Raw genomic sequence first — 22,469 nt, 5'->3', positions numbered from 1 at the left:
ACAATACATGTTCTGGGGTTTCTTTTTTTTTTTTCTTCTTTTTAAAAAATATGGAAATCACACGAGGAGCTAAGACTTGTACGCTGCCAGATCATGTGAGGGTGAGTGAACTTTTCCTGGACAGCGGGAGGGTTTTAGAGGGTGATAATATACTGTCAATGCATCTGGAGTCCCACATTGGGTGGTCTTCAGCTTCCCTATATGATTTCAATGGCAAAGCACTTTGAGAACATGCTCCCCAGGAGATAATAAAATGAATTGTGTTGGGTGGTGATTGGAGGTGAATGGATTTTTTATTTTTTTTTCCATTAGCCTTTTCTTTGGTTTACTTTGTAGGGCTGGTTTCCCAATCATCAGACAGACCCTTGTCAAGCAAAAGTGAGATTATTATAATTTTTCTTAATCTACTTGCAACTTAAAATGAAATGACATTCCTTTCCCAAAAAAATAATAATGAAACAGAAAAAAAAAAATCATTCCTGTATAAGCAAAGATGAAGGGGAGTCAAAATTTGAACAAATCAAAAAAAACAATATATATATATATATATATATATATATATATATATATATATATATATATATGAATTGGAAATCCCGACACACAGAGTTTTGATCCACGGGGGTCTATTTGACTTTCTTATACATTGTCGAGAAATGAAATATTTGTTTTTACTTGAATTTTTTTGTTTATTTATCTGCATCACGGCCACAGAGAGCGCCACACGGGGCTACAAGAGAGGGTGGTGGTAACATCCAGTATTTGCACATGTTCTTCAAAGGACAATGAGGTTTGCAATGTTAAGACAGAGCAGAGCCTTTGTTCAAAAACCACCTGAACTGATGTGTGTTGCAGTGGTTGGTCAGTCTTTTCCTTTTTCTTTCCTTTTTCACGGTGCTGGCTTGTGTGGGGGTTGATTCAGGCCGAAAAGTCTGTCAGTGAACAGGTTTTTGTCCCCTGTGAGCGTTTTGCTGCTTCAAATCATTGGCAAGGGGATTCATCAGCCGGGCAGACAACAGCACAGAACAAGAGACGGATGATTTCCTTTTGTCTAATTTTTTGTTTTGTTTTAATTTGACACAACAAGTTGTCTTCGACTTAATGTTTGTTTGTTTTTCTTCATGAGTGTGTGCGACTTTGCCGAGTGTGCGTGTGACAGTCTGAAGAGAAAAAAAAAAAAAGAAAGAAATGTGGGGATCTGATATTATTCAGTGAAACTGAGCAATTTAATGACATATTTGCCAAAACATCCCCATATGAATATCTGGTATGCCCCTTTCATTTTTACATGTCTGCCTGATGTAAGCTCTCTCCCAAACTTAATGGTTGTGATTTTTTTTTTTCTTTTCTTTTCCTTGCAATTTATTATTGCATGTGTTTTATATTGAGACCGCCATGTCAATTTGTGTTTGATATATTTTATGGGGTGACCAGACCCGCAAAAGGGTTTTTCTAAGATTTAGAGATACTGTATTCCAAAGTGAAGAGAGGACAGAGGAGGAGGTGTGAAGACATCAACAAAAAAGTGTCAATATTTTATTGTTGTCTTTTTGCGCTGCTAAAAGCTATGAATTTGTTTCATTTATACAAAAAAAAAAATAACATTACCTAGTTGTGATGTGTCACTTGAGTGTGCTGCTATTTTATAAACATTTGTATTATAATATAATTATTTTACTGCTTAAGAGATACATTCAGAAAAAAAAACGAAGTAGATGGTGATAGAAGAACATGAAATGAGTATTTGACTGGAAATGTTCTTTGTACAGTTTGACAGTTTTGCTTAGATAGCATGTCCCCCCCTCCCCCCTTTTTTTTAAAATCTATTTTGCTCTCCTTCTTCAGTCATTTTCTGTATCAGTGGTATTTCCTATACCTCAGGATTACTGGACAATACAACAGCAAATTCATCACCTATACCTCTGCAGTCAGGGAGCCTGGAACGGAGAAGTGGACGTGAAAATGTCTAACATTTTTTTTTTTTGTGGACGATTCCCGCTCTTTTAGTGGAGAAAACAACTTCCTCAATGAGACTGGGAAAATGCAAGGCTTCCACTCGGACTTTACAGATACTGGAGGAGGTGGGGGGGGTAGGGAACGACATTGCAGCAATTTTTTTTTTTTTTTTTTTTTTTTTTTTTTGAGAGGTGTTTATACCGCAGATAGTTCAGGCATGTTGATTTCTGTCCATGTTGGTGCTACATCTGACTTGCTATGTGTGAGCGAGGGGGAAAAAAAAAAAAACAGCATTCCTACGATGGCCAAAGTTTAGTTCTTGCTTTATACATCCACGATCAGCATGAATGTCAGTCGATATGGATTCTGTATGTGACAAAGATTATGTTTTGGTCTTAAACTTTGTGTTTTGTGTGCACCGCTGGAACTGCCACAGAATAATGGGTTGAACTATACCTGTCCTGTCCAGTTGTAAATCATCTGATATCTGGAAGTTTCAATGGTGCAGATTTCCCTCTGAGCTGCCCCCCCCCCCCCCTCCCTCTCTCCACTATAACTCATATCATGTACCTCAAATATCTGTTGCACAACCTCTGTTCAATAAACTTCTGCTTTAAAGGGTGTGTGACACCACATCAGCTCACTACTTCCCATGACTTGTGTCTCTTCAGATTGTGCTGACTGATCAATAGATCGCCAGAGCTGCGGAACCGAATCAACTGAATGCACAGGGATGAAAAGTATTTCAGAGTTTCCGTCAAATGTGAATCGACCAAAAATATATATTGCAGTCAAATAAATCTTGAGCGGCACCTCATTTATCTCAAGCACGATTTTGGTCAAATGGTTATAGATGTGCCCAGATCAGCTCTAACCACCAGTGAAAGGCCAACTCTTTATCGTGAGTACAGTTCGTCCTCAAAGCTGATGTGTTAAGTTAAGACGAACTTAGTTTGCTCACGTCGCACTCGACGGACTGAACTGGCGCAACCTGATGTCCCACTGCAGAACCCCACGAAGTGTTAATAGACTTCATTTTTTGAACAATATTAACATTGATATCAGTTCTGCATAAGAGCTACCAAAAGGTTTTCTGTTTGCATGGCGTCCAATGTGCAGATGTGAGTTTTTTTAAAGGGACTTTAAATCAAGACCAAAATCTTGGAAATGTGGCCTCATGAGCAGGACCAGTATCGTTGTATCTACAGTATCTACAACATTACTGGGTAGATAAAGAAACAATATATTAATTAAAGATAAATAAATAAATAGTCACAGCTTCCTTTTTTAAAATGGCTTCTTTGCTGACCTATTTTCCACGTTTGCACTTTTCAACTTTGCAGAGGGGGGGCTCCCTTTGGTAGGCTCAAGTCCCCCCCCCCCCCCCCCCCCCCCCTCTCTCTCTCTCCTCTCCTCTCTCTCTCTCTCTCTCTCTCTCTCTCTCTCTCTCTCTCTCTCTCTCTCTCTCTCTCTCTCTCTCTCTCTCTCTCTCTCTCTCTCTCTCTCTCTCTCTCTCTCTCTCTCTCTCTCTCTCTCTCTCTCTCTCTCTCTTAGTTCAGTAAATGCGGCTTCTTCGTCCCGTCTTAAACTCTCACAACATGAGAACTTTGACTTTAGCGCTCACCCTGGTTCGACAGTAAGTGAAATTTGTTATTTCTACCGTTTGCGACCGACTTTTAACCTTAAAGTTAACTGCAGCCTTGTTGTGAAGGTTAAATAAGAAATGTAGTTATCTATACACTTGTGCACAATGAATGAGTGCACTCCTCCAACAGGTGCCCCACACAGTTATGTAACTGGTTAAAAAAAGACATGGCTGTGTGCAGAGTCACTTCAACGCTCACTCTACACACTCTAACGCTACGCTTAATTATTAAAGCTTTAAATGGCAACAGAGAACACAAATGGCTTTATTAAAAGTGCAGAAATAACTCATGTTATACAGCTGCATTAATCCATTCTTGGTGAATGTGATGTGGGATTGCTGAAGCATTAAAAAAAAAAGTTCTTAATTCTTCATCGACAATATAGAGGATACATGAACAGCCAAGATTAACATAAGTCAAAGTAAGAACAGCGTTTGTTCTTCACTTTTCTTGAGTATCTTCATTGTTTCATTGTATTTAATTGGTTATGAACTCTCTCCATTCATTCCATCCTGGAAGACACTGCATTTCAACCAAAGACCTCTTGGACTGCAGTCAAATGTTCTGCCTTATAGGTACATAATGTTTTTTTTATTTTTTTTTATTTACTGTTATTTAATAATACCTAAAATAATAAGTGGAGATGGGAAAAAACAATGGTCAATGTGGCCCCAAGGATATTTGCCTCCAGAAAGGGATTTACATAAAATTGTTGAATTGGAAGTTTTTGTGTTGAATACATAAAATACACCCTTGAAAATGAAACCTATGAGTGAGTTGACCTTTTCTTTAGCGCTGCCATCACATCAAACCTTTCCACCAAAATGAATGTGTCTCGACTTTTACAAGTTATAAACATTTGCAGGACACAACACATTTCTGATGAAAATGTGTGATTTGCAAACTTCTTTAACTAAACTATTACATTTTGAGTCCGGCACCCTGAGCTTCTCTAATAATTTATTTCCTTCAGTGGAGAAACGTCATACAACAAAGAAGGACTGCTACAAGGTAATATATAATTCAATTCATGTATTTTGTATAAAACCGACTTAAATAGAATTAGATTGAAGATTCTTTTTCCTCCTTTATGTGCTCTCTCTCTCTCTCTCTCTCTCTCTCTCTCTCTCTCTCCAGGCCAGGCTATAGGATTCTCCATTGTCTGAAGTCGGGCTGCAGCAGGCCGAGGCTGCAGGCCGATACCTGAAAGACGTCAAGTTTACCAATGTGTTTGTCAGTGACATGCTACGGGCCAAACAGGTCAAGTCCTCCACCAAATGAGCAGTCCTGAAAGCTTTTTACTCTAAATTACAGCAAAATGACATCCACTTCATAGTTTCTTATGTTTCACTTCACACTTTCTCTGATTTCTTTCCTGCAGTTTGTAACTTATAGGAGTGGTTACAGGGTAACTTCTAACAGACCTCCACCACGAAATATGATATAAAAACTGATGAAACTTCTTCTTCTTCATGGTACAATTACAGCGGCCTCTTTCTGTTTTCTTACAGACTGCTGAGGCAGTTGTCAAACACAACAGCAGTTGTTCAAGTTTACAAATGGTGTGCGATCCTCTACTGAAAGAGCGAGTGAGTGAATCTTTTTTGATGTGCACATTGATGAACAGACCAGGGTCACAGTGGGTTCGTGTGCTTCAGAGCTTTGGATCGCTGAAGGGCGGCCAGTGAAGGAACTGAGAGAGATGGCGAAGGCGGCTGGTCAGTCGCTTCCAAACTTCACTCCTCCAAAGGGAGAAACTCAGGAGCAGGTGAGTTGCTATTTCTTTTTTATTCTTACATTCCTCATTTTTTTGAAAATTGTTGAAAGGATTATCCCCGCCAAATAATGGAATGTCTTCACCCTTCCATCTCAGTGAACATATTAGCACATGTATTGTGTGACCGTTTTGTGTGAATCAATTAATACGACATATAGACAGGCAAGGGCCTGATAAAGGGTTGAAAAAGATATCTGCTATCATTTGAGCCAATGGCGAGAGGCTGACACTGGGGTGATATGAACCTGCTCCTTTCTGAAAATTAGCTGATGCATCCTGCACTATTTGCAGACCTCAAAAGCTCTGTTTGACCCAATAAGAGGATGTTATACTCATCAATAAATAAAACGACGCCCACTGCTTCAGCTTACTGTTTACAATGGCTGCCATGCAAGGTGCTTGATGCCCGCCGCCGCCGATAAAAATACACAGAGAAAGACAGGACATTGAACTACCAACCGGAAGCTGGCTGGGGAAAAAAACTGAGCCACAACTGTTCAGTAGTCATTTTGTTACAGTGCAAGTACCAATCCTGCCTGTAAGAAGTAAGACTGAGTAAGAACATTTTGGCTTGTGTCAATGAACTTTCAGAACAAACACAATCCATAACACATTGAATTCTAAGAAAAATCAATGCATTGACACCAACTGGAAGGTGATAAGCGCGACCAAACCCTGACTATTTTATGATAAACTTTGAAAGGTTCTTCAATTTCCTTTTTTATTGTTTCCCTTCAGTTTGTGGAATAAGCTACACGTAGCAAACAATTACGTATAACAAATGTAATAGTCCCTGGCATTTCTCATTGTTTTTGTTCATGAGCCTTTTTTTTAATCGTTTCGATTCCCCAGTGCTGTAATGCACAATCCTTTCCACTAGATGGCAGAAAACACAACTCCCTGGCCAGCCGGCAGCTTTCCAAGGATGTGACTGGTCGTCATGGCCTTGTTGCATCCACATGATTATATGTCTCGTGCATCTGCCAGGGCACCGGGTGTAAATCAGGAGGGGGGGGCGGGGGGGGGGTCAAAGTACATGCCCATCCACTGTCAAACAACTGCAGAGTGTTCGTCACTACCCCGATTAAAAAGTCACCACTCTGCTTGGTGTTTTAGTGAGAGGTTGCGTGGGAGGGAGGCGGCGGCTGAAGAAAGGATGTTCTATTTCAAAGATGCCTTGTCACAGCCTGTGGCCACATCACATGATGATCTTGACGCAGATAATCATAGATGTGGCGCAACGTTTGTCCAAACGAGTTAAAAGGCTTTTGAATGACGACATGCGTTTCTGATGGTTGTTGACTGTGTTTGACCGGCTTTGAATACAATAACCTTTAACTTAAAACAGCACGCAGGGAATAGTAGTAGTAGTAATAATAATAATAATAATAATAATAATAATAATAATAATAATAAAAAACACCCTCTTCTAACAGATTCATGCTTTGTTCAGGTGAAGGAAAGAGTCCAGATGTTCATGGGGAAACTGCTGCAGCAGATTGAGGTGAAGCAGCCGCACAACATCGAAAGTGATCAGGAGGAAACATCCGAGACGCTGGATTCTCCTCCTGTGGAGGGGGAGGCAGACGACGGGCTCAGGGGTGTCTCCATCCCTCACCACGCTTTGGTGGTCACCCACGGGGCGTACATGCGCGTGGCAATGCAATATTTTGTGAATGAGTTGCATTGCAGTTTACCACAGGATTGTGACGAAGCGCATGCTTTTTCTTTAAGTCCCAACACTGGTTTGTGCCGGTTTATTCTAACTATGACAAAAAAGGACGGGCGGTTGGTGCCGTCAGGGATGCACTGTGTGTTTGCACACAGGGGGGATCATGTGAAGCAGTAGGAGCTGTCATCATTCCCCACTGAAAATATGTTTATATAGAATTCAGTTCCGTGGTTTTATTTGATATATAGTGACAGTGATGGCTTTTAACAGCATATTTCAGAATCAGTTTTTATTGTCAGTGTGCTTAAAGAACAATGAAATTATGTCCCATTCAGTACTAAATAAAAAGATGCAAAATTATGGACAAATTGAGAAAAAAAGACAAGGACAAATATTAGAATAAGAAAAATACTATACAAAACAAGGAATGTCCTATACAAAAGGATTAAAAAAACAAAAGGAATTGAGCACGTGTGTGTGTTTTTTTTCTTCTTTTTCTTCAGTTGACCATATAATAGATTGTACAAGATGAATTATTGCAAGTTGATAAATATCACATTTAATGTATTGCACATATGTTGAGTGAGGGGAGGTCATCCCTTCAGTGATTCAGGTATGTAATTCATTTGTTATTGCAACGGAAACTATTTGAACTTTAAGCTCCTCTTCTACATGAGTCATTATTGCAAAGACTGTTGAAACACCGGTGAAACTCACACTCAGTATTATTTATATATAACTAGCATCCCTTCGTCCATCCATCTTCTATACCGACTTTATTGGATTTCACAATATAAAGCATGCAACACTGTATGTGATCATAAACATTATATATAATATATAATAAAACTGAAGATAAAAAGACAGGAAATTTGATACGAAATGGACACCTAAGCATTTAGTATGTCCTATTTATGGTAAATTCTCTGCTTCGTGATGATACTGGCATGACAATGTTTTCATGGGATAGTAGTGCTGATTAAATAATCAGATGAAATACGATGTAAATCCATGAGAAACTCAACAGATTCAGGGGTTGCAGAGAGACTGATTGTATAATATGCTACTCTGCGTGAGTGAGGAGTCACAGTTAACTGTGGAAGTTGCAGAAGTCACACATCTGTTTCACTGGGTTGAAATAAATGTATTTGTTGCATTTTATTTGTAAAACAGCATTGATCACATTTTAACCTATCCTAAATTAATAAATATCGTCAATAAACCATCAGCATACAATTTGTTGCGCACTTCCATTCAACCTTAAAAGTCAACTGCACTGAGTGGAAACGTCTTCGTCACATGTCCCCGTCTGGCTGATCATTACTGCAAATGTGTTCAGCTTTGTGCTCTAATGAGTCCCTGTTTCTATTTTTATCCCGTGGGAGTTGATGGATTATATGTAAAGACACAGAAGTGAACTGCAACTGTGTTTACTTTGCGGAAATGAGTTACTTTGTCATTGTTGCGAATTAACAGTTGAGTCAACAAGGACAAACGGACGTCACCGGCCCATGTGTTGTATTCAAATATTCAACATAATGAATGTGCAACATGCGTCTCCTTCGCTACACAGTGTGGGGGAGAAGGGCAGTTTTGCAGTTTTACCTGAAATTCAATTCGTACAAAAGCATTAAAACAGATGTTTTGCTTGGTTCTTTGTGTATTTTGTGTTCTTTTGTTGTTATGAAACTGCCTGAAAAGTATTTGACCAGGTCTAATATTTACCAGTTACATAACTAATTGGCTGTGTGCATAATGCCGACGTGGTCGACTTGGTCTTGTTTGTTTGGCAGCGAAGGCAATGAACAGAAGTCTTTATAGTACATATAGACTTTATTTATGTGGCTCATTTTCATTACTTAAGCAGCCTTAAAGCGCTTAATGCCGTCACATTCACCCATTTTTACATACACATTCACACACGGTGACACTCAGCCACCATTGGCAAGAACTTGGGTTTCAGTGTTTTGCCTGAGGCCACTAATGGGGAATCAAACCAACAACCTCTACCAATTGAAACACAGCCATCCCTATTACTGTTCTGGATTCAGGAATCTATTTTACACCAGTGTTGAAAGTGGCCAACAATGTTAAACGTACCAATAATCACAATAATTTTAGCCATTATGTAATAAAGTCAGTATGCACTAACTTGGCACTAGAATCATTAATATTTGAGTCACTATCATAACAACATTTACTTGAAAATGTGTATTGAGGCCGTAAAGTAGTATTACATAAATAGGACTGAATATTTTTGAAAGATTTCTGCTTGGCAAAAATAGATATAGTAGATATAGAGTGGACTCTCTCCTAGATATGTTCATAATGGATATTTATTTATTCAATTATTTGCCAAATTCTTTGTCAGACATTAGATAGTGGGCTACCATTACATCATTTTAGGCCATTTTTCAGGTTCACGCAACTTCTGTCATTGAATGTAATGCTAATTTTGTTTGTCTAGTAGTGCCTATTGAAGTGGAGAATTGTGATGCAAGAATCCAAAAACAGCAAAATCCTTTCAAGGACAACATTTCAGTTGTTTGGTAAGTTGTTTCGCTAACGAGAAATGTGTGTATTCTGCACACAAGCTTTTTCAGCTACCAATTTCTAAAAAAAAAAAAAAAAAAAAAGACAAACAAAAATACATCAACAGAGTTAATTTATTTTTCATCATATCAGAAACAGCACAGCGTGAAATATATAAATAATAAAACAGCAGGTTGGGAAGAAAGTCACATCACACATTTCAATAAATAAACACCTTTTTTTTTTTTCTTTCTCATTGCTGTGACTATTGGTGTCCAGCACCTGACATATTACGATCATGTTTAAAAGTTATTGCTCACAGCTACAAGAGTATTCACTTTCCAGCTCATGTATGTGCAAATATTCAGAATTACTTACAGATCATACATTTTTACATATGCTGAACAAACATTGCCACATCTGGCCCGGCGATTAAAATTTAACTGGGCAAAGAGGTGAAAGGACAACAGGACACTGGGAACAAACTCATCTTTCCTCCGCTATTCAAACAGAAAACCGCCACAAAGCTGCTGTGATGCAACCTAAATAAGGAGAACCAAGCCGGGTGAGTTCATTAAGAAATAAAAAAAGTTTTTAAGGGTTGTTTTTTTTTCTTTTCTATTTTTGTCTTTGAAGTTTTGTCGCATTTACATAAAAGAACAGATGGGTCTCTTACGTCACTGTGACTTTTCCGCCTCTTGGTCGGTGTGTTTTTCAAACAAACTGCAGCGTCACCCAGAAGCACCAATCCCCACACATGAAGACTTGTAGCCCCTCTTGACTTTTCACCCGGGGAAGCGTGATAGCTTTTATTTCCCCACCGATACAGATAACCAACGTTGGCACCGATAACTAATGACATTTTTAATAGCTTGCGTGCACACCTGAGGTAAAGACGTGTTGAAACTAGAAGACTTTTTACCCCGCTCTTGGCACTTCGGCTAAACATTTATTGCACACTGCACTCGTAGTCTTTTATCAGAAAAACGGCCACAAACGTGATGGCGGCGCCATTTTTATGTCTTATAAGACGGAAAGCACTCGACGACATCAGGCGGCAGCGACACAGGGCAAACAAACGGCCTGAAAATGAGTGAAATCAAGGCAATGTTGGTGATTTATGACGAACAGTTTCATTATAGGACTTGTGTGGCTTAATTTTTATTTTTTTTTATCTAATATCGGGCCGATAATCATCTGTACGGGTAGTTATCGTGCACCCCCCACCCTTCTCACTCACAAAAACTCAAAGTTCTGTCTTAGTCCTGCCTTGCCAGGTCTTGGATGGGACTGCCGGGCGCGTTGGTCCGCAACACCCGCAAGGGGTCGTCACAATAGGCGACGGTCTCCTTGGAGACGGCGCCTGTCTGGTCCTGTTCAGGCTGATCTGCATCCTTCACAGCCAGCGAGGGATGGGACTCTGTTCTCAAAGGATCGGAGGGATTCACCTCCTCGCTTCTTCTCTTCCTCTTTATCAGTGGGATCACGAGCGTCTCCATGTAGGCTGGGGGCCGTTCAGGCGGCTCCCGCTGAGCCCGCCTCGGCTCCTCCGGCCCCGGTTTGAGCAGCCGCCTGTTGCTTGTTGAGTAAAACACTTCTTGGTGGTCTGCCAACCGTAAGCGCAGGAAAAGACAGTCGTCTCTGTCCCCCTGCCTCTGTTTGACACAGAAAAAGAATACAAACTGTTGTTGTCTTCTTTCTTTTTTTTACTTGAACTAATTAAAATAACTCATTTGGATACGATAAGTTCAAAAAAGATGACAAAAAAAGCACATAAAATACTCACAGAGTTGTAGAGCTCCCCTTTAAAGTCCATACACAGAAATCGCTTTCTTCTCAAATCAAATATTGACACAAACTTGTTTGTAGCTGTTCTCTTTGGCAAAATGGCTGTTGGCAAAAAAAAAGGAACATTAAAGTGTCTCATCAGTAGTTTTTGACAAAAATAAAGGGGAAACCTAAAAGCATTCATTTAGATTAGTTTTACACACAAACAAAATAAAGACTTTGACGAGTTGCCAAAAAACGTATTTGTTTGCTCAGATGACTTGGAAAACTTGCTTTATATTAACTTTATAACTGAAAAAGTACTTAAAAACAATAGATACTCTTATTTTACAACCTAAATTGCAGGAAAGAATGTATTTTTTATGCTGAATAACCAAAGAAATCCCAACATTTTTTAAATAATCCAAATAAGTATTCTGTTCACACAGGTTTGTTTTTTTTTGTGATTCTTTAAAGCGATGAGGAAAAGAAATTCAGTTTGCATGAATCCAAGCAGACTCACCCAAGTTTCTGCCCTGCCTCACTGACCCATTCAAGTGTGTGCGTCTCGCAGCAGCTGAAGTGTGTGTGTGTGTCCCCTGCTGATGCTGGGGCAGCAGCTCTGGGTCCCGGAGCCTGGGCGCACAATTCACCGGCGCAAACACATGCAGAGCGATCAGGGTGAGTGAGAAGAAAGCCGGGTGCATGATCAATGGGGATGAAGTGCTCTCTGAAAGCTCCAATGCTCCGGGCGGTGTGTGTGTTGTGTGTGTGTGTGTGTGTGTGTGTGTGTGTGTGTGTGTGTGTGTGTGTGTGTGTGTGTGTGTGTGTGTGTGTGTGTGTGTGTGTGTGTATGTGTGTGTGTGTGTGTGTGTGTGTGTGTGTGTGTGTGTGTGTGTGTGTGTGTGTGTGTGCAGCTACTGGAGGAGGAGAAAGTCCAACAGGTCTACTTAAACAAGAGGGTCAATAAACTGGCTAACTCATTTACCAAAATGACACAGAGCCTGAGCTGGTTTTTTTCCCCCCCTGTGGAATTCCTCTGAGGGGAGACAATGTGGTGGGAAATACAAGCAAATAATAACTTTTTGGGTTTTTTTGTATCTACACTGTAAACCCAAACAAGCTCACAGAACTCAAAATCTTTTGTGTAACAGATCACACAAGAATAAAAGATAATATTGAGATAATTGATTTTATATTAACTTAAAACACTTAACAACATCACTTAAATATTCTTGTGTAATCTGCTCCACAAAAAGCTTTGAGTTCTGTGAGCTTGTTCAGGTTCACAGTTTGGGAAGAAAATGTCAGTCATAGTTTGAGGAAACCCTGATGTGAAGATTAAACCTAAATAGGAGGTTTAATGACATATGTATCCTTAAAATCTAAAAATAAATAAATAAATAAAAATAAAAAGGTAAGGAAACATTTTCTTACCCCTATGATCTGTTATTTTATGACACAAATTGAAATGAATTAAATGCAAATACAGACAAATGTTGGGTTGTATTGCCTTGAAAATACAATCTACACCTACAGGCAGAACCTTTAAAGAAACAAAGCTTAAATATTAAAATAATCAAAGGGAAATAAGCTTCTTATATGGTTCCAAACTATACAGGACTTTACCCTCATCACAGTTAAAACTGGGATGCTTCAGTTTCTGCTGCGTCACACAAGCTGATTGTCATCCAAGGAGAATGATTCACACTTTGCTTATTAATTAACTATACACACTTCCGCTGCTGTCACTATCTTTCAGCACATTTTCACATCCTGTAATTGCTGATGGAAAACTGGGACCCAATCTCCTCTATGCATCACTTCCCAGCTCTCCCATTTTTACCGTCGATGATGGCGATTACAAGTTTACATCTGATGAAGCTACTTTTTTATTTCTTTGTTTGATCAGCCATCTAAACATCTATGTGCATATTACAGCAACAATTTTGATTTCACACAGCAACATTTATGGAAATGATGTCTATGAATACCAGACTCCAGGGAACAGATACTAGAGAAAATTCAAGTTCAAGTCAAAGCAGATCAGTCATCCCAGACAAAAGTAAATCACTGCAACTCATTCAGTTTGCCTTTCTTTAATGATGTAGTTTTGAACTTAAGATGTGGAAATACGCAGTTTCAGATTCATATTTAAAAGGAATGTCTTTCATTTCCTTCTTTCAAAATTTCGTGTTCATGTTGAAAACTTTCAACGTAACCAGAATCCAAAAATCATTTAAAATCCTGTACAAACTATCCTCGCGAGTCAGAAAGAACAGGTTGAGTGTTATGAGAGTTATTAAGGGTTCATGATGTAGTGTACTGTACAGCTAAATTGGGCAACAATGACAAAACAACAGTTGAAGATTTATTATGGATAATATAAAGAAGTTACATTTTTATAACGATTTACAGTTGTATCATCATCATTATTGATGAGTTCAATTTTAGTGCTTCAGTATCAATGTTCCCTCTTGAAATTTATTTACAGTCGTATGGATTTAATAACTCACCTCTCTTGAAGAAACTTTGAAGGATTAATCAAGTAATCGTTTGAAATTTGAAAGTTTCTGTTTCAGTTTCTGCTCCTTTTGTTTTGCATTCTGAAATGTAGTACTTCCACTGACCCAGAAGATGGCGCCACATACCCACTTATTAGTTATACAGTGTAGGTTTTCTCCACAGCTCGTGACTCTTCTTTCAGGAGTGATTTAAATAAGTGTACGTCATCGTGCGTGCGTGCGTTTGTGTACGCGTGTGTGCGAGAAAATGCACGGATGGAAGTCCGTCTCACATAATAGTTTAATTTAGTAGAAAGTAACCAAAAACATGCACTTTTAAAGGATTCAGCCACCACAGATTTTACAAAACTTCTTTTATTATTGTCTCAGGAATACAGTTGACTGCTGTGCACAGCACATACGTACAAAAATAAAAGGAAAACCATTTGTAATATAGTATTTTACTTACTCGTCATCATTTTTTTTTTCAGAAACAAATGATTGGAGAAGTCTGTTGTTTCAAACTAATTTACAATCATTTCAATAATCGGAACTAAGGCAGAAGGTGAGGTATATGTTAAAAAAGAGGAGGGGGTGGGGGTTTGGGGGGACTCAGAGGAAGCACTCTCCCCTCAGTGCAGGAATAGAAAACTGAGAGAGAAACACAAAGGCCTGTCGGCACACAGGGACACACACACTCACGCACACAAATCTGATCCCAGCTCTGCCCACAGACCTCCAGCTCCCTGTGAACCAACACATTTAAAAAAAACCAGCTGAACAGGTAAGAATAAGCACAATGGCAAAATCCAGACACTGGATCCTCAAATTGGAGGGGGGGGGGGGGGGGGGGGGGGGGACATACTCAGTCCATTCAGAACTCTGCATGCATGATGAGGAATTAAGGAAGTATGGGGGATATTTTCTTGCTACACCACACAACTTTTTATTCTGCCCCAAAATAGTCATGCAGAAGTCGTACAGTTTGTAACAGTGCTCAGGTTTGTTTAGTTTTTCTTCTTTCTTTGTTTGTTTTGTTTTGTTGTTTGTTTTGTTTTTTTTAGCGTGAACAATTTATTACCCACAACATAAGGTGTCCCTTTCACAGTATGAGGAGCCATTGTGTCTTTACAATTCCCATCCTGCAAACTCAAATCGCTGCTGGGCTGACAGTGTCCTCTGAAACATGCCGCAATAAATCAGAAAAGACATACAGCTGATTAACACATCATCGAAAAAATTTAAATAATAATAATAATAATAATAATACATTAAATCACGCAGGTCAGCCTACTCCTGCTCAGTACATTGCACTCCCTTAAAAAAAAAAAGAAAAAGTTGCACCTTGTGTATGTTTTCATAAATCAGCAAATATATCTCTCCAAACCGACTCCTTAGCTAAGAAAAAAAAAGCTACAAGTGATCATTTTTCCCCCCATCAGAGTAATATGATGATCAGTCAAAATAAGGAGACGCTCGAACAGCTGGGGAGACTCGAGATGCTGTCTTCACAGTATTCAGTCCAGCAGACAGCCTGGTGAACTGAAGCATCCCTCTCCTGGAAGCATTTGATTATTTTTGTTGTTGTTGTTGTTGTTGTTGTTGTTGTTGTTGTTGTTGTTGTTTCTTTTTGTTTTGTTTCTCCGTACGCTACATGACTGCCAGCTCCACACCCAAGCCGACGCCCTCGGCCTCCATCTCCCCATCTCTGCCACAGTGCATCTACCTGCCTGTACGGTCAAACAATGCCCCGCTATTCCTGACTCAAGGTAAATCGATCTGATACCAGCTCTGCTGTCACTTTTTTGGCAGTAACGGAACATGAGGAGCGTGTTCAGGCGGACACACACACGCGCGCGCGCGCGCGCACGCACATACACACTTTGACTCCATGCTGCACATTCGTCTCTGCTACTAGACAGACGCCGGAGCTTAAAGGGCACGTAAAACCATGGCTCACAGACATTTTTGTCTGTGTGTTACAGTAATGTCAGAAAGGGCGTGAGGTGAAATATGATCAATATTTTCATACGCGATCATCGGTTTTCACCAAGGCTGGCCTCACACTGCCAGGTTGCTACGTGCAGAATATTGCAGGTCAAGTATTAAAATAAGTTAAAATCCAGCTTAATTGCATCTCATTCCAGCATTTAAAAGACTTTGCTCGAGAGAATTGCACATTGAAAGACAACCATCCACGTCTTTTCTCTCTCTCTCGCTCGCTCTCTCTCTCGCTCGCTCTCTCTCTCTCTCTCTCTCTCAGAAGTGCAACAGTCTTTGCAATGGACCAGAGATGAAGAATCACCTCCATGAGAAATGCAGAAACTCATCTCTGACCTCGCTACAAAAATGGCTCAGATGCACAAGATTCTCGGGCTCCTGCAGCGACCGTCCTTGTCTGACGTCGACCAGCGCTCAGGTATTTTGCCCCGACATTATCCACATCCTCTCTGAGTTAAGCAAACAATCAGTGCCACATGCCAAGTGCCATTCAAACTCCTCTGTCATTCCACCTCTGCCGCCCTCTACTTTGTTTGCTTTCGGCCCGTTTCCACCGAGGAGAGTTACAGTGACTGCATGAGGAGCGTGAGCAGTTGCTGAGTTCAAGTATGATGTGATGCATACACAGAGCCCTGAATGGGTATCACTAACACAACCCCTTTGGTTCGCTCGTATTGTTTTCCTTCACGACAAGCCCCACTGCAACGCAGCGACCAATCCAACCCATGCATTAATAGCTTAATGATCTGGGATAAATAAAAGAGCTTCATCTATTCATGTCAGTATTTTGAGTTAGTAAAATGTTTCATTTACAAACCTCAACAGTGAATTAACGAACCGTACATCTCTTTGATTCTGCACACATACAGGTGCCGTCATCTTATTTGCTACGAACCCTCTGAAGAACAAATTGAATAAATTAGTGAGAGTCTAGAAACCAGATGCTCAGGTCAGCTCAGTGTGACATACAAGTGGAGAGCAGCTTTTCTTTATACTGTCAGGTCTGTGATATTCTGCTAACTTCAGAACAACCAGTTAACCCCTGCCAAATGGAAAACAAAAATAGAAACTCAGAACAAAACAAAGCACTTTCACATAAATGCACCCGAACACACATTCACACTCTCAATCTGGCCTGATGATCCGTGTACAAAAAAAACCTGTGTAAAGAAAAAAAAAACTAAATTAAAATCAAACTTAGGATTGTCAAAGCTCCCTTGGACGTGACGGGGCGGGTAGATCGAGTGCTGACTCTAAATCTAGCTTCCCATGATAGTTATCAAGAGGCTCCACTGAGTTCTGTGCAGCATAGAGTCTCCATTACTAAATTGATCTAATTCTGGAAGCAAAATAAAGTGGAGAAACCTCCGGCCCTCCAGGAATTGGGCTGAAGCCTCCCTCCCAGTGGTGTCCGAGGGAGTGATGACTTGCGCATCATTCCTATTTCTGACTCGAGCACCACGTTTCTCACATGCGAGGGTAAAGGAGCCATGAGAAGGAATTCAAGGCACCGCCACCTCATGACGAAGCAAGAAAAAAAAAAAAAAAAAACCCACCATATTAGCAAGTGCTCTAGTTGCCCTGACAGTAACAGAGACAATTAAACTTGGGTAAAAAGTAAAAAAAAAAAAAAAAAAAGTATTTGATGACAACAACAAAAGAAACATCTTAAGTAAACAGGCATTCTTCTGTTTAGAAATTTCATGCAGACGTTTCTCTTTTTCTGCATTTCCTTCTCAGGATATGGTGCTTTGAGGTAATAATGTATCCATTTCATCCTCCCCCAAAAAAACAAAAGATGAACAGTCATCTACTGACAGGGCAAATATTCAACCAAATCCAGCAAGCACCCATTAAAAACCGACGTCTCTCCATCCCCGTCAAATCACAAAAGGATGAAAATCATAAAAGCAGCAAAGGATGGCGTTTCCATCATTTCCTAATACAAAGTAAGCTACCCAAATATACATATAAAGTCTGAATAAATACTATCAGATATAACTGTGTATTCTTCCTTTTACAGTCCATGTTGTCTTTTGCGTTTGTACGTACGTATACGGTATTCGTGTTACCTGGGAAATAATCCACATGTGCAAATAAGTTTGTTATTGCCAGTATCCGATCATCATATTCGGGGTAGGAAGTGCGTTACAGTCATGGCGGTCGTGGCCTTGTTGCCCCTCTTCACGCGGCCGTGCTTGCTGAGTGCCACGTAGTATCCTCGGTAAACCAGGGACTCGTAGGCGTTGTAGTTGTTCGGGAGCATGCTCTCCTTGAACTTGCACTCGTCATGGAAGACTGTCTGAGAGAACAACAGGAGACGAGTTAGAAAGAAGGAACAGTAGTTTGATGGTATGAAGTTACTGGATGTGGAAAAAATAAATAACTTGACAATCTTTACTGTCTGGAGAAGTAACACTTGAGTAACCTCTAATTGTCTCCCTTAATTCAGCTGTCTTGCTAAATGGGTGTTTGGCGTGTTACTGTCATATTACTTTGTCAATCTAATGAACAATTGACTCCCAAAACCTTCAGAAAGCAAACCTTTGCTTTCAGCTTCTGCTTGGAAACTGAAAACTAACCCTAACTCCAATAAATTAAAAGATGTATGGGATTAGTTCATATGAGCCAAACTTGGAGAAAATGTTTGGGCCTGAGATCCACATTTTCACCTTGTTCTTATGTTTTCCTGGATGCTGAACTCAACATGTTGCTGCTGCACATTTAGCAAACAGATATGAGATGGAATAATTGAAAATGAAACACAAAAACCTGTTTGTTTTTTTTTGGGGGGGGGTCTGAAGTTGTTTACATTCTTTATAGAAATACATTGGAGGGGGGACAAGACAATGTGTGATGTTGATTTAGCAGCTGAGTACATTTCTGGTCAAAATGAAGATGAAAGGGTGCAAAAGGTATGAGAGTATTAATGCTGGATGGTGACTGATTCAACCAAACACAGTTGAAGACATTTGAAGTTACCAAATGTTGCTCAGAACAAGAATACCTGCCAAGATTTAACACGGACAAAGTGATCACCAAATAATAATAAGAGATGTAATAAATGTGGAACAAATTCACGGAGAAGAGGGTGGAAAAAACCCCCAACATTTTTGATTTAAACTCAGAGTTACATGTGTGAGGCATGACAGGCACGACAACAGCAGAGCTCACGCTCTCTCTGGGAGACCGTGTGTCCGAATTCAATCACTTATCAGATCATCAGCCTGCTCTCAAGCTAACACTTCATCACTCACGAGCAGATAACAATCTGTCTGCCAAATATGTGTGCCACAACAAGCGAACCGGCAGCCGTGTGTCAGCACAACATTTCTCTCCTCCGTCACCTCGGACATTAAAATAATGAGAGCTGACCGATAATGTCCTTCGTACGTTAACAGCAAGTCATCCCATGATGTTGAGTGTGTGCATCTATTAGTCTTAACTGCTTCTTTTTCATTGATTTGTGACCCAATTACAGATTTCATTACAAATGTCCCTGTGGAAATATCAACTTTCTGTGGAGAGATTGTGTCAAAACACCCATTAAAAGTAAGTTTCACATTTCATGGATTGTTGTTGCAGTCATTTTCTAACTTTGCAAATGCAGCCACGACAGGTTCATTATAAGCTCAAACAGCAATAATAACACCAATATATATATTTCACATTACACCAACACATATGCAATATGATTATGTTGGTTGATACGACAAGATACACCACAAGTAGAAATGCACATCGAGCACAAGGTTACATAAAGAATAATATCACAGGAACATTTGTCTTTCTGTCATCCAAACTAACTGCAACACATTAGTTTTCCTCTAAAAACATTCATGAAACAAAACAATGAAGACAAGCAAATGTGGGGCCTTACATTGTGAGCCTGAGAAAGTATTAATAAAGGTCTTGTAGTGATTAAAGCCCACAAGATGGATGAAAATGTGAAAAAAGTGAATGTGACACTGAAACTCTGGTCAAACGCATTCAATGAGATGGAAACAGGAATGCTCAACTGAAATGAAATAAATAAGCAAATATGTAAAAATTAAATGAAACTTAAGTGCTGAAAGGAGCATTAATATATGATTGGAGTGTGAAGCCTTGTCGCACAATCTATTCATTAGTTCTGGATGCCTCAAGCATATTTCAACTAACAACCGAAGTGATTTATTGACTTAATGATGCTGATCACCTCTTGTAAAGTAAAACTAATTCAACCATCATGTTGTTTTAAACCCATACCAATGTGTTGGTTTCTTAAAACAGCTGTTTGTTGAAAGATAAAAGCTGAGAGAAACCATAAAGAATCAAAATGAAGCCGTTATACCACACTGTATAAGGACATCAAACAGACATTGAATTGTCATATCTTTTTAGATTAGCTTGTGCGTGATGAGTTGGAGAGGAATTCAGTATTTTGCCTGTCAGCCTGTGTGTGCGCGTGGTGTGTGTGAGCGTGTGTGTGATGCGAGCTGCGCGCTGCCCTGCGCAATAAGCACTTTGCCATTTAAATCGATTTCCAGCCCTGCTGACAGGTTTTCTTGGCGTCAAGGGGGTTTCCCCTCCCACACACACACACACACACACACACACACGCACGCACACACACACACACACACACACACACACACACACACACACACACACACACACACACACACACACACACACACACACACACACACACACACACACACACACACACACACTGGAGCGCTGCATCTGTTAACCTCATCATTATTTACCCACAGGCCAACAAGCCACTCGCTTTAAATAGAGCTTTTCAAATTCCTGATGGAAATATGTGTTTCTTTGGACATAATGCGCAGACCCCCTGCTGGCGGAGTCCTGATACAAAAAAAAAAAAAAAAAAGAATAAAAAGAAAGGCGCATCGAGCTTAAAAGCGCCTCCCAATTTCACGTTTCAATTAACTGCCACTGCTGGGCAATAAATGAAATACTGTGCATACCTACCGTTCCGTATAACCTCCCACGGCTGTTCATTGCGACAAATAACTCACTCCTCACCCCGTATAGGCTCACCACTCCTCTCTCCACCGTAGAGATTTCTATTAGACCTGACACAGGACAAAGAGTGATCACATCAGAGGGGGGGAGAGAGAGAAAGAGAGACAAGAAGAAGAAGAAGAAGAAAAATGAATAAATCAAATACCAACCGAGCATCCAGGATAATTCAGTGTTTTATCATGGTGACTGGAGCATTGTGCTTTTTCTCTGCGTCTATGGGTGTAACCTTGCAGGTTGCTGCGCAGCATGCCGAGCCTTTGTTCTGCATCTTTCACTCCATCTTACATTTGCATCCAGGCGCGTCAATTAAGCGCATTCTGGTTATTGCATATAATTGCAGTATAATTGCGTTGACGTGCACGGCTATTGGTCTTTGGACCGCCCTCACAGGGCTGCGTAAAAATAAGTTGTGTCTAAAAGCGTCCATACATTCATGACATGGTTGAGCTTGGGGAGGAGGAAGAGGAGGAGGAGGAGGGGGATGGGGGGGTAGAAAGAGGGGTGTTCAGCACTGATGGATACTTGTTTTTAATAGATTTGTCTTTGACGCGGAAGCAATTCAATTCTCCCTCTGAGTCGGATGAGATATCATCATGCAAATTAATAGAGGGGCAAGACAGACCCATGCTTATTGACTGTGCCTCTCTTTTCATGTCTATTGCATTACATCGGTGGAGGTATATAACTCACTGTACTGGTTTTCATTATGTACACCGTTTATCCTGCCGTCGGGGAGGATCTGAAGGTGAAACCCGATGCCCACGTTGCAGTAGAGCCTCCGCACTCTTTTGATGCCCAGCAGATAGTCACTCTCCCAGTTCAGCTCCGGTTTCTCCCCGGAGATCCCCAGCACAGAGCGGGAGAACAGGGTCTCCCATCGTTTCTCCAGCAAAGTTGCATTCGTCCTGCTGCTCGGTAACGGGTACGCTGACACGATCCCCAGCAGAAAGCCCAGGAGAAGCGCCGCGGTCAGCGTCCAGTGCGGCGTGCCGGCCTCGCAGGACATACTGACGAGGAGCCTTTGCGCAACGGCCATCCGGTTTACCTTCGGGCCACGTGGTCGAAATTAATGACCCTAAAAATACCGCTCTTCTTGTTTTGCTTCCTTCGGCATGCTGGCTGAGGGTTATTTTTGGAGCGCAGATCAGGGCTTTGGGCATGAAGCGCAAGTCCCGGCGCAGAGGATGAGAGGAGACGGGAGAGTGCGCGGCAGAGCTGGAGGTGATGGTGATGGTGATGGTGATGTTGTTGGTGGTGATTACCATGTTTTGCAGCTCCTCCGCGCCTCTCTCTCTCGCTCTCTCTCTCTCTCCCTCGCTCTCTCTCTCTCCCTCTCACACACACACACGCTCGCACACTCTCTCTCTCTGTCTCTCTCTCTCTCCCTTTCCACTATCTCGGTAAGAGTTTGGACTAAATCCTCTACCACTCACCAAAAACCCTGTTTCAACCTTGCCAGGGCTTACGCATCCCTGGATGACATCATGCTGACTTCACGGCTGATGATACAGGGCGGAGAGGGTGCGGACAGCAGAGGGAACAGCCTCCTGTCACTGCTGGACTGAGGGAAGAAAGCTTAT

General features: G+C 40.7%; 3 protein-coding genes across 3 annotated transcripts; 1 reads left to right on the top strand and 2 right to left on the bottom strand.

The window, feature by feature from the left end:
• The first annotated feature begins 3,509 nt into the window (after positions 1 to 3,509).
• Positions 3,510 to 8,444, top strand: tigara (TP53 induced glycolysis regulatory phosphatase a). Its single transcript, XM_080505178.1, is given in 8 exon segments — positions 3,510 to 3,592; positions 4,576 to 4,613; positions 4,740 to 4,750; positions 4,752 to 4,862; positions 5,114 to 5,191; positions 5,261 to 5,267; positions 5,270 to 5,370; positions 6,833 to 8,444. Coding segments are annotated over 8 exon segments (816 nt in total). The 5' UTR covers positions 3,510 to 3,518; the 3' UTR covers positions 7,229 to 8,444.
• Positions 8,445 to 10,842: 2,398 nt separating this feature from the next.
• On the bottom strand, positions 10,843 to 12,057 carry LOC308136441 (fibroblast growth factor 23-like; the record flags this gene model as incomplete). Its single annotated transcript, XM_080504778.1, has 3 exons — positions 10,843 to 11,238; positions 11,370 to 11,473; positions 11,874 to 12,057. The coding sequence occupies 3 exons, from the start codon at positions 12,055 to 12,057 to the stop codon at positions 10,843 to 10,845; spliced, it is 684 nt and encodes a 227-aa protein (XP_080360904.1).
• Positions 12,058 to 14,470: 2,413 nt separating this feature from the next.
• LOC308136009 (fibroblast growth factor 4B-like) lies at positions 14,471 to 21,925 on the bottom strand (the record flags this gene model as incomplete). The annotated part of the gene is made up of 3 exons (XM_080504199.1): positions 14,471 to 18,157; positions 20,836 to 20,939; positions 21,580 to 21,925. The coding sequence occupies 3 exons, from the start codon at positions 21,923 to 21,925 to the stop codon at positions 17,981 to 17,983; spliced, it is 627 nt and encodes a 208-aa protein (XP_080360325.1). The 3' UTR covers positions 14,471 to 17,980.
• Between the last annotated feature and the right edge of the window lie 544 nt (positions 21,926 to 22,469).

The sequence above is a fragment of the Blennius ocellaris genome (genome assembly GCF_963422515.1).
Source record: "Blennius ocellaris genome assembly, chromosome: 11".
Lineage (NCBI taxonomy): Eukaryota > Metazoa > Chordata > Actinopteri > Blenniiformes > Blenniidae > Blennius > Blennius ocellaris.
Note: the sequence above shows the minus strand (reverse complement) of the source record. Positions and strands in the feature narration are given on the sequence as shown.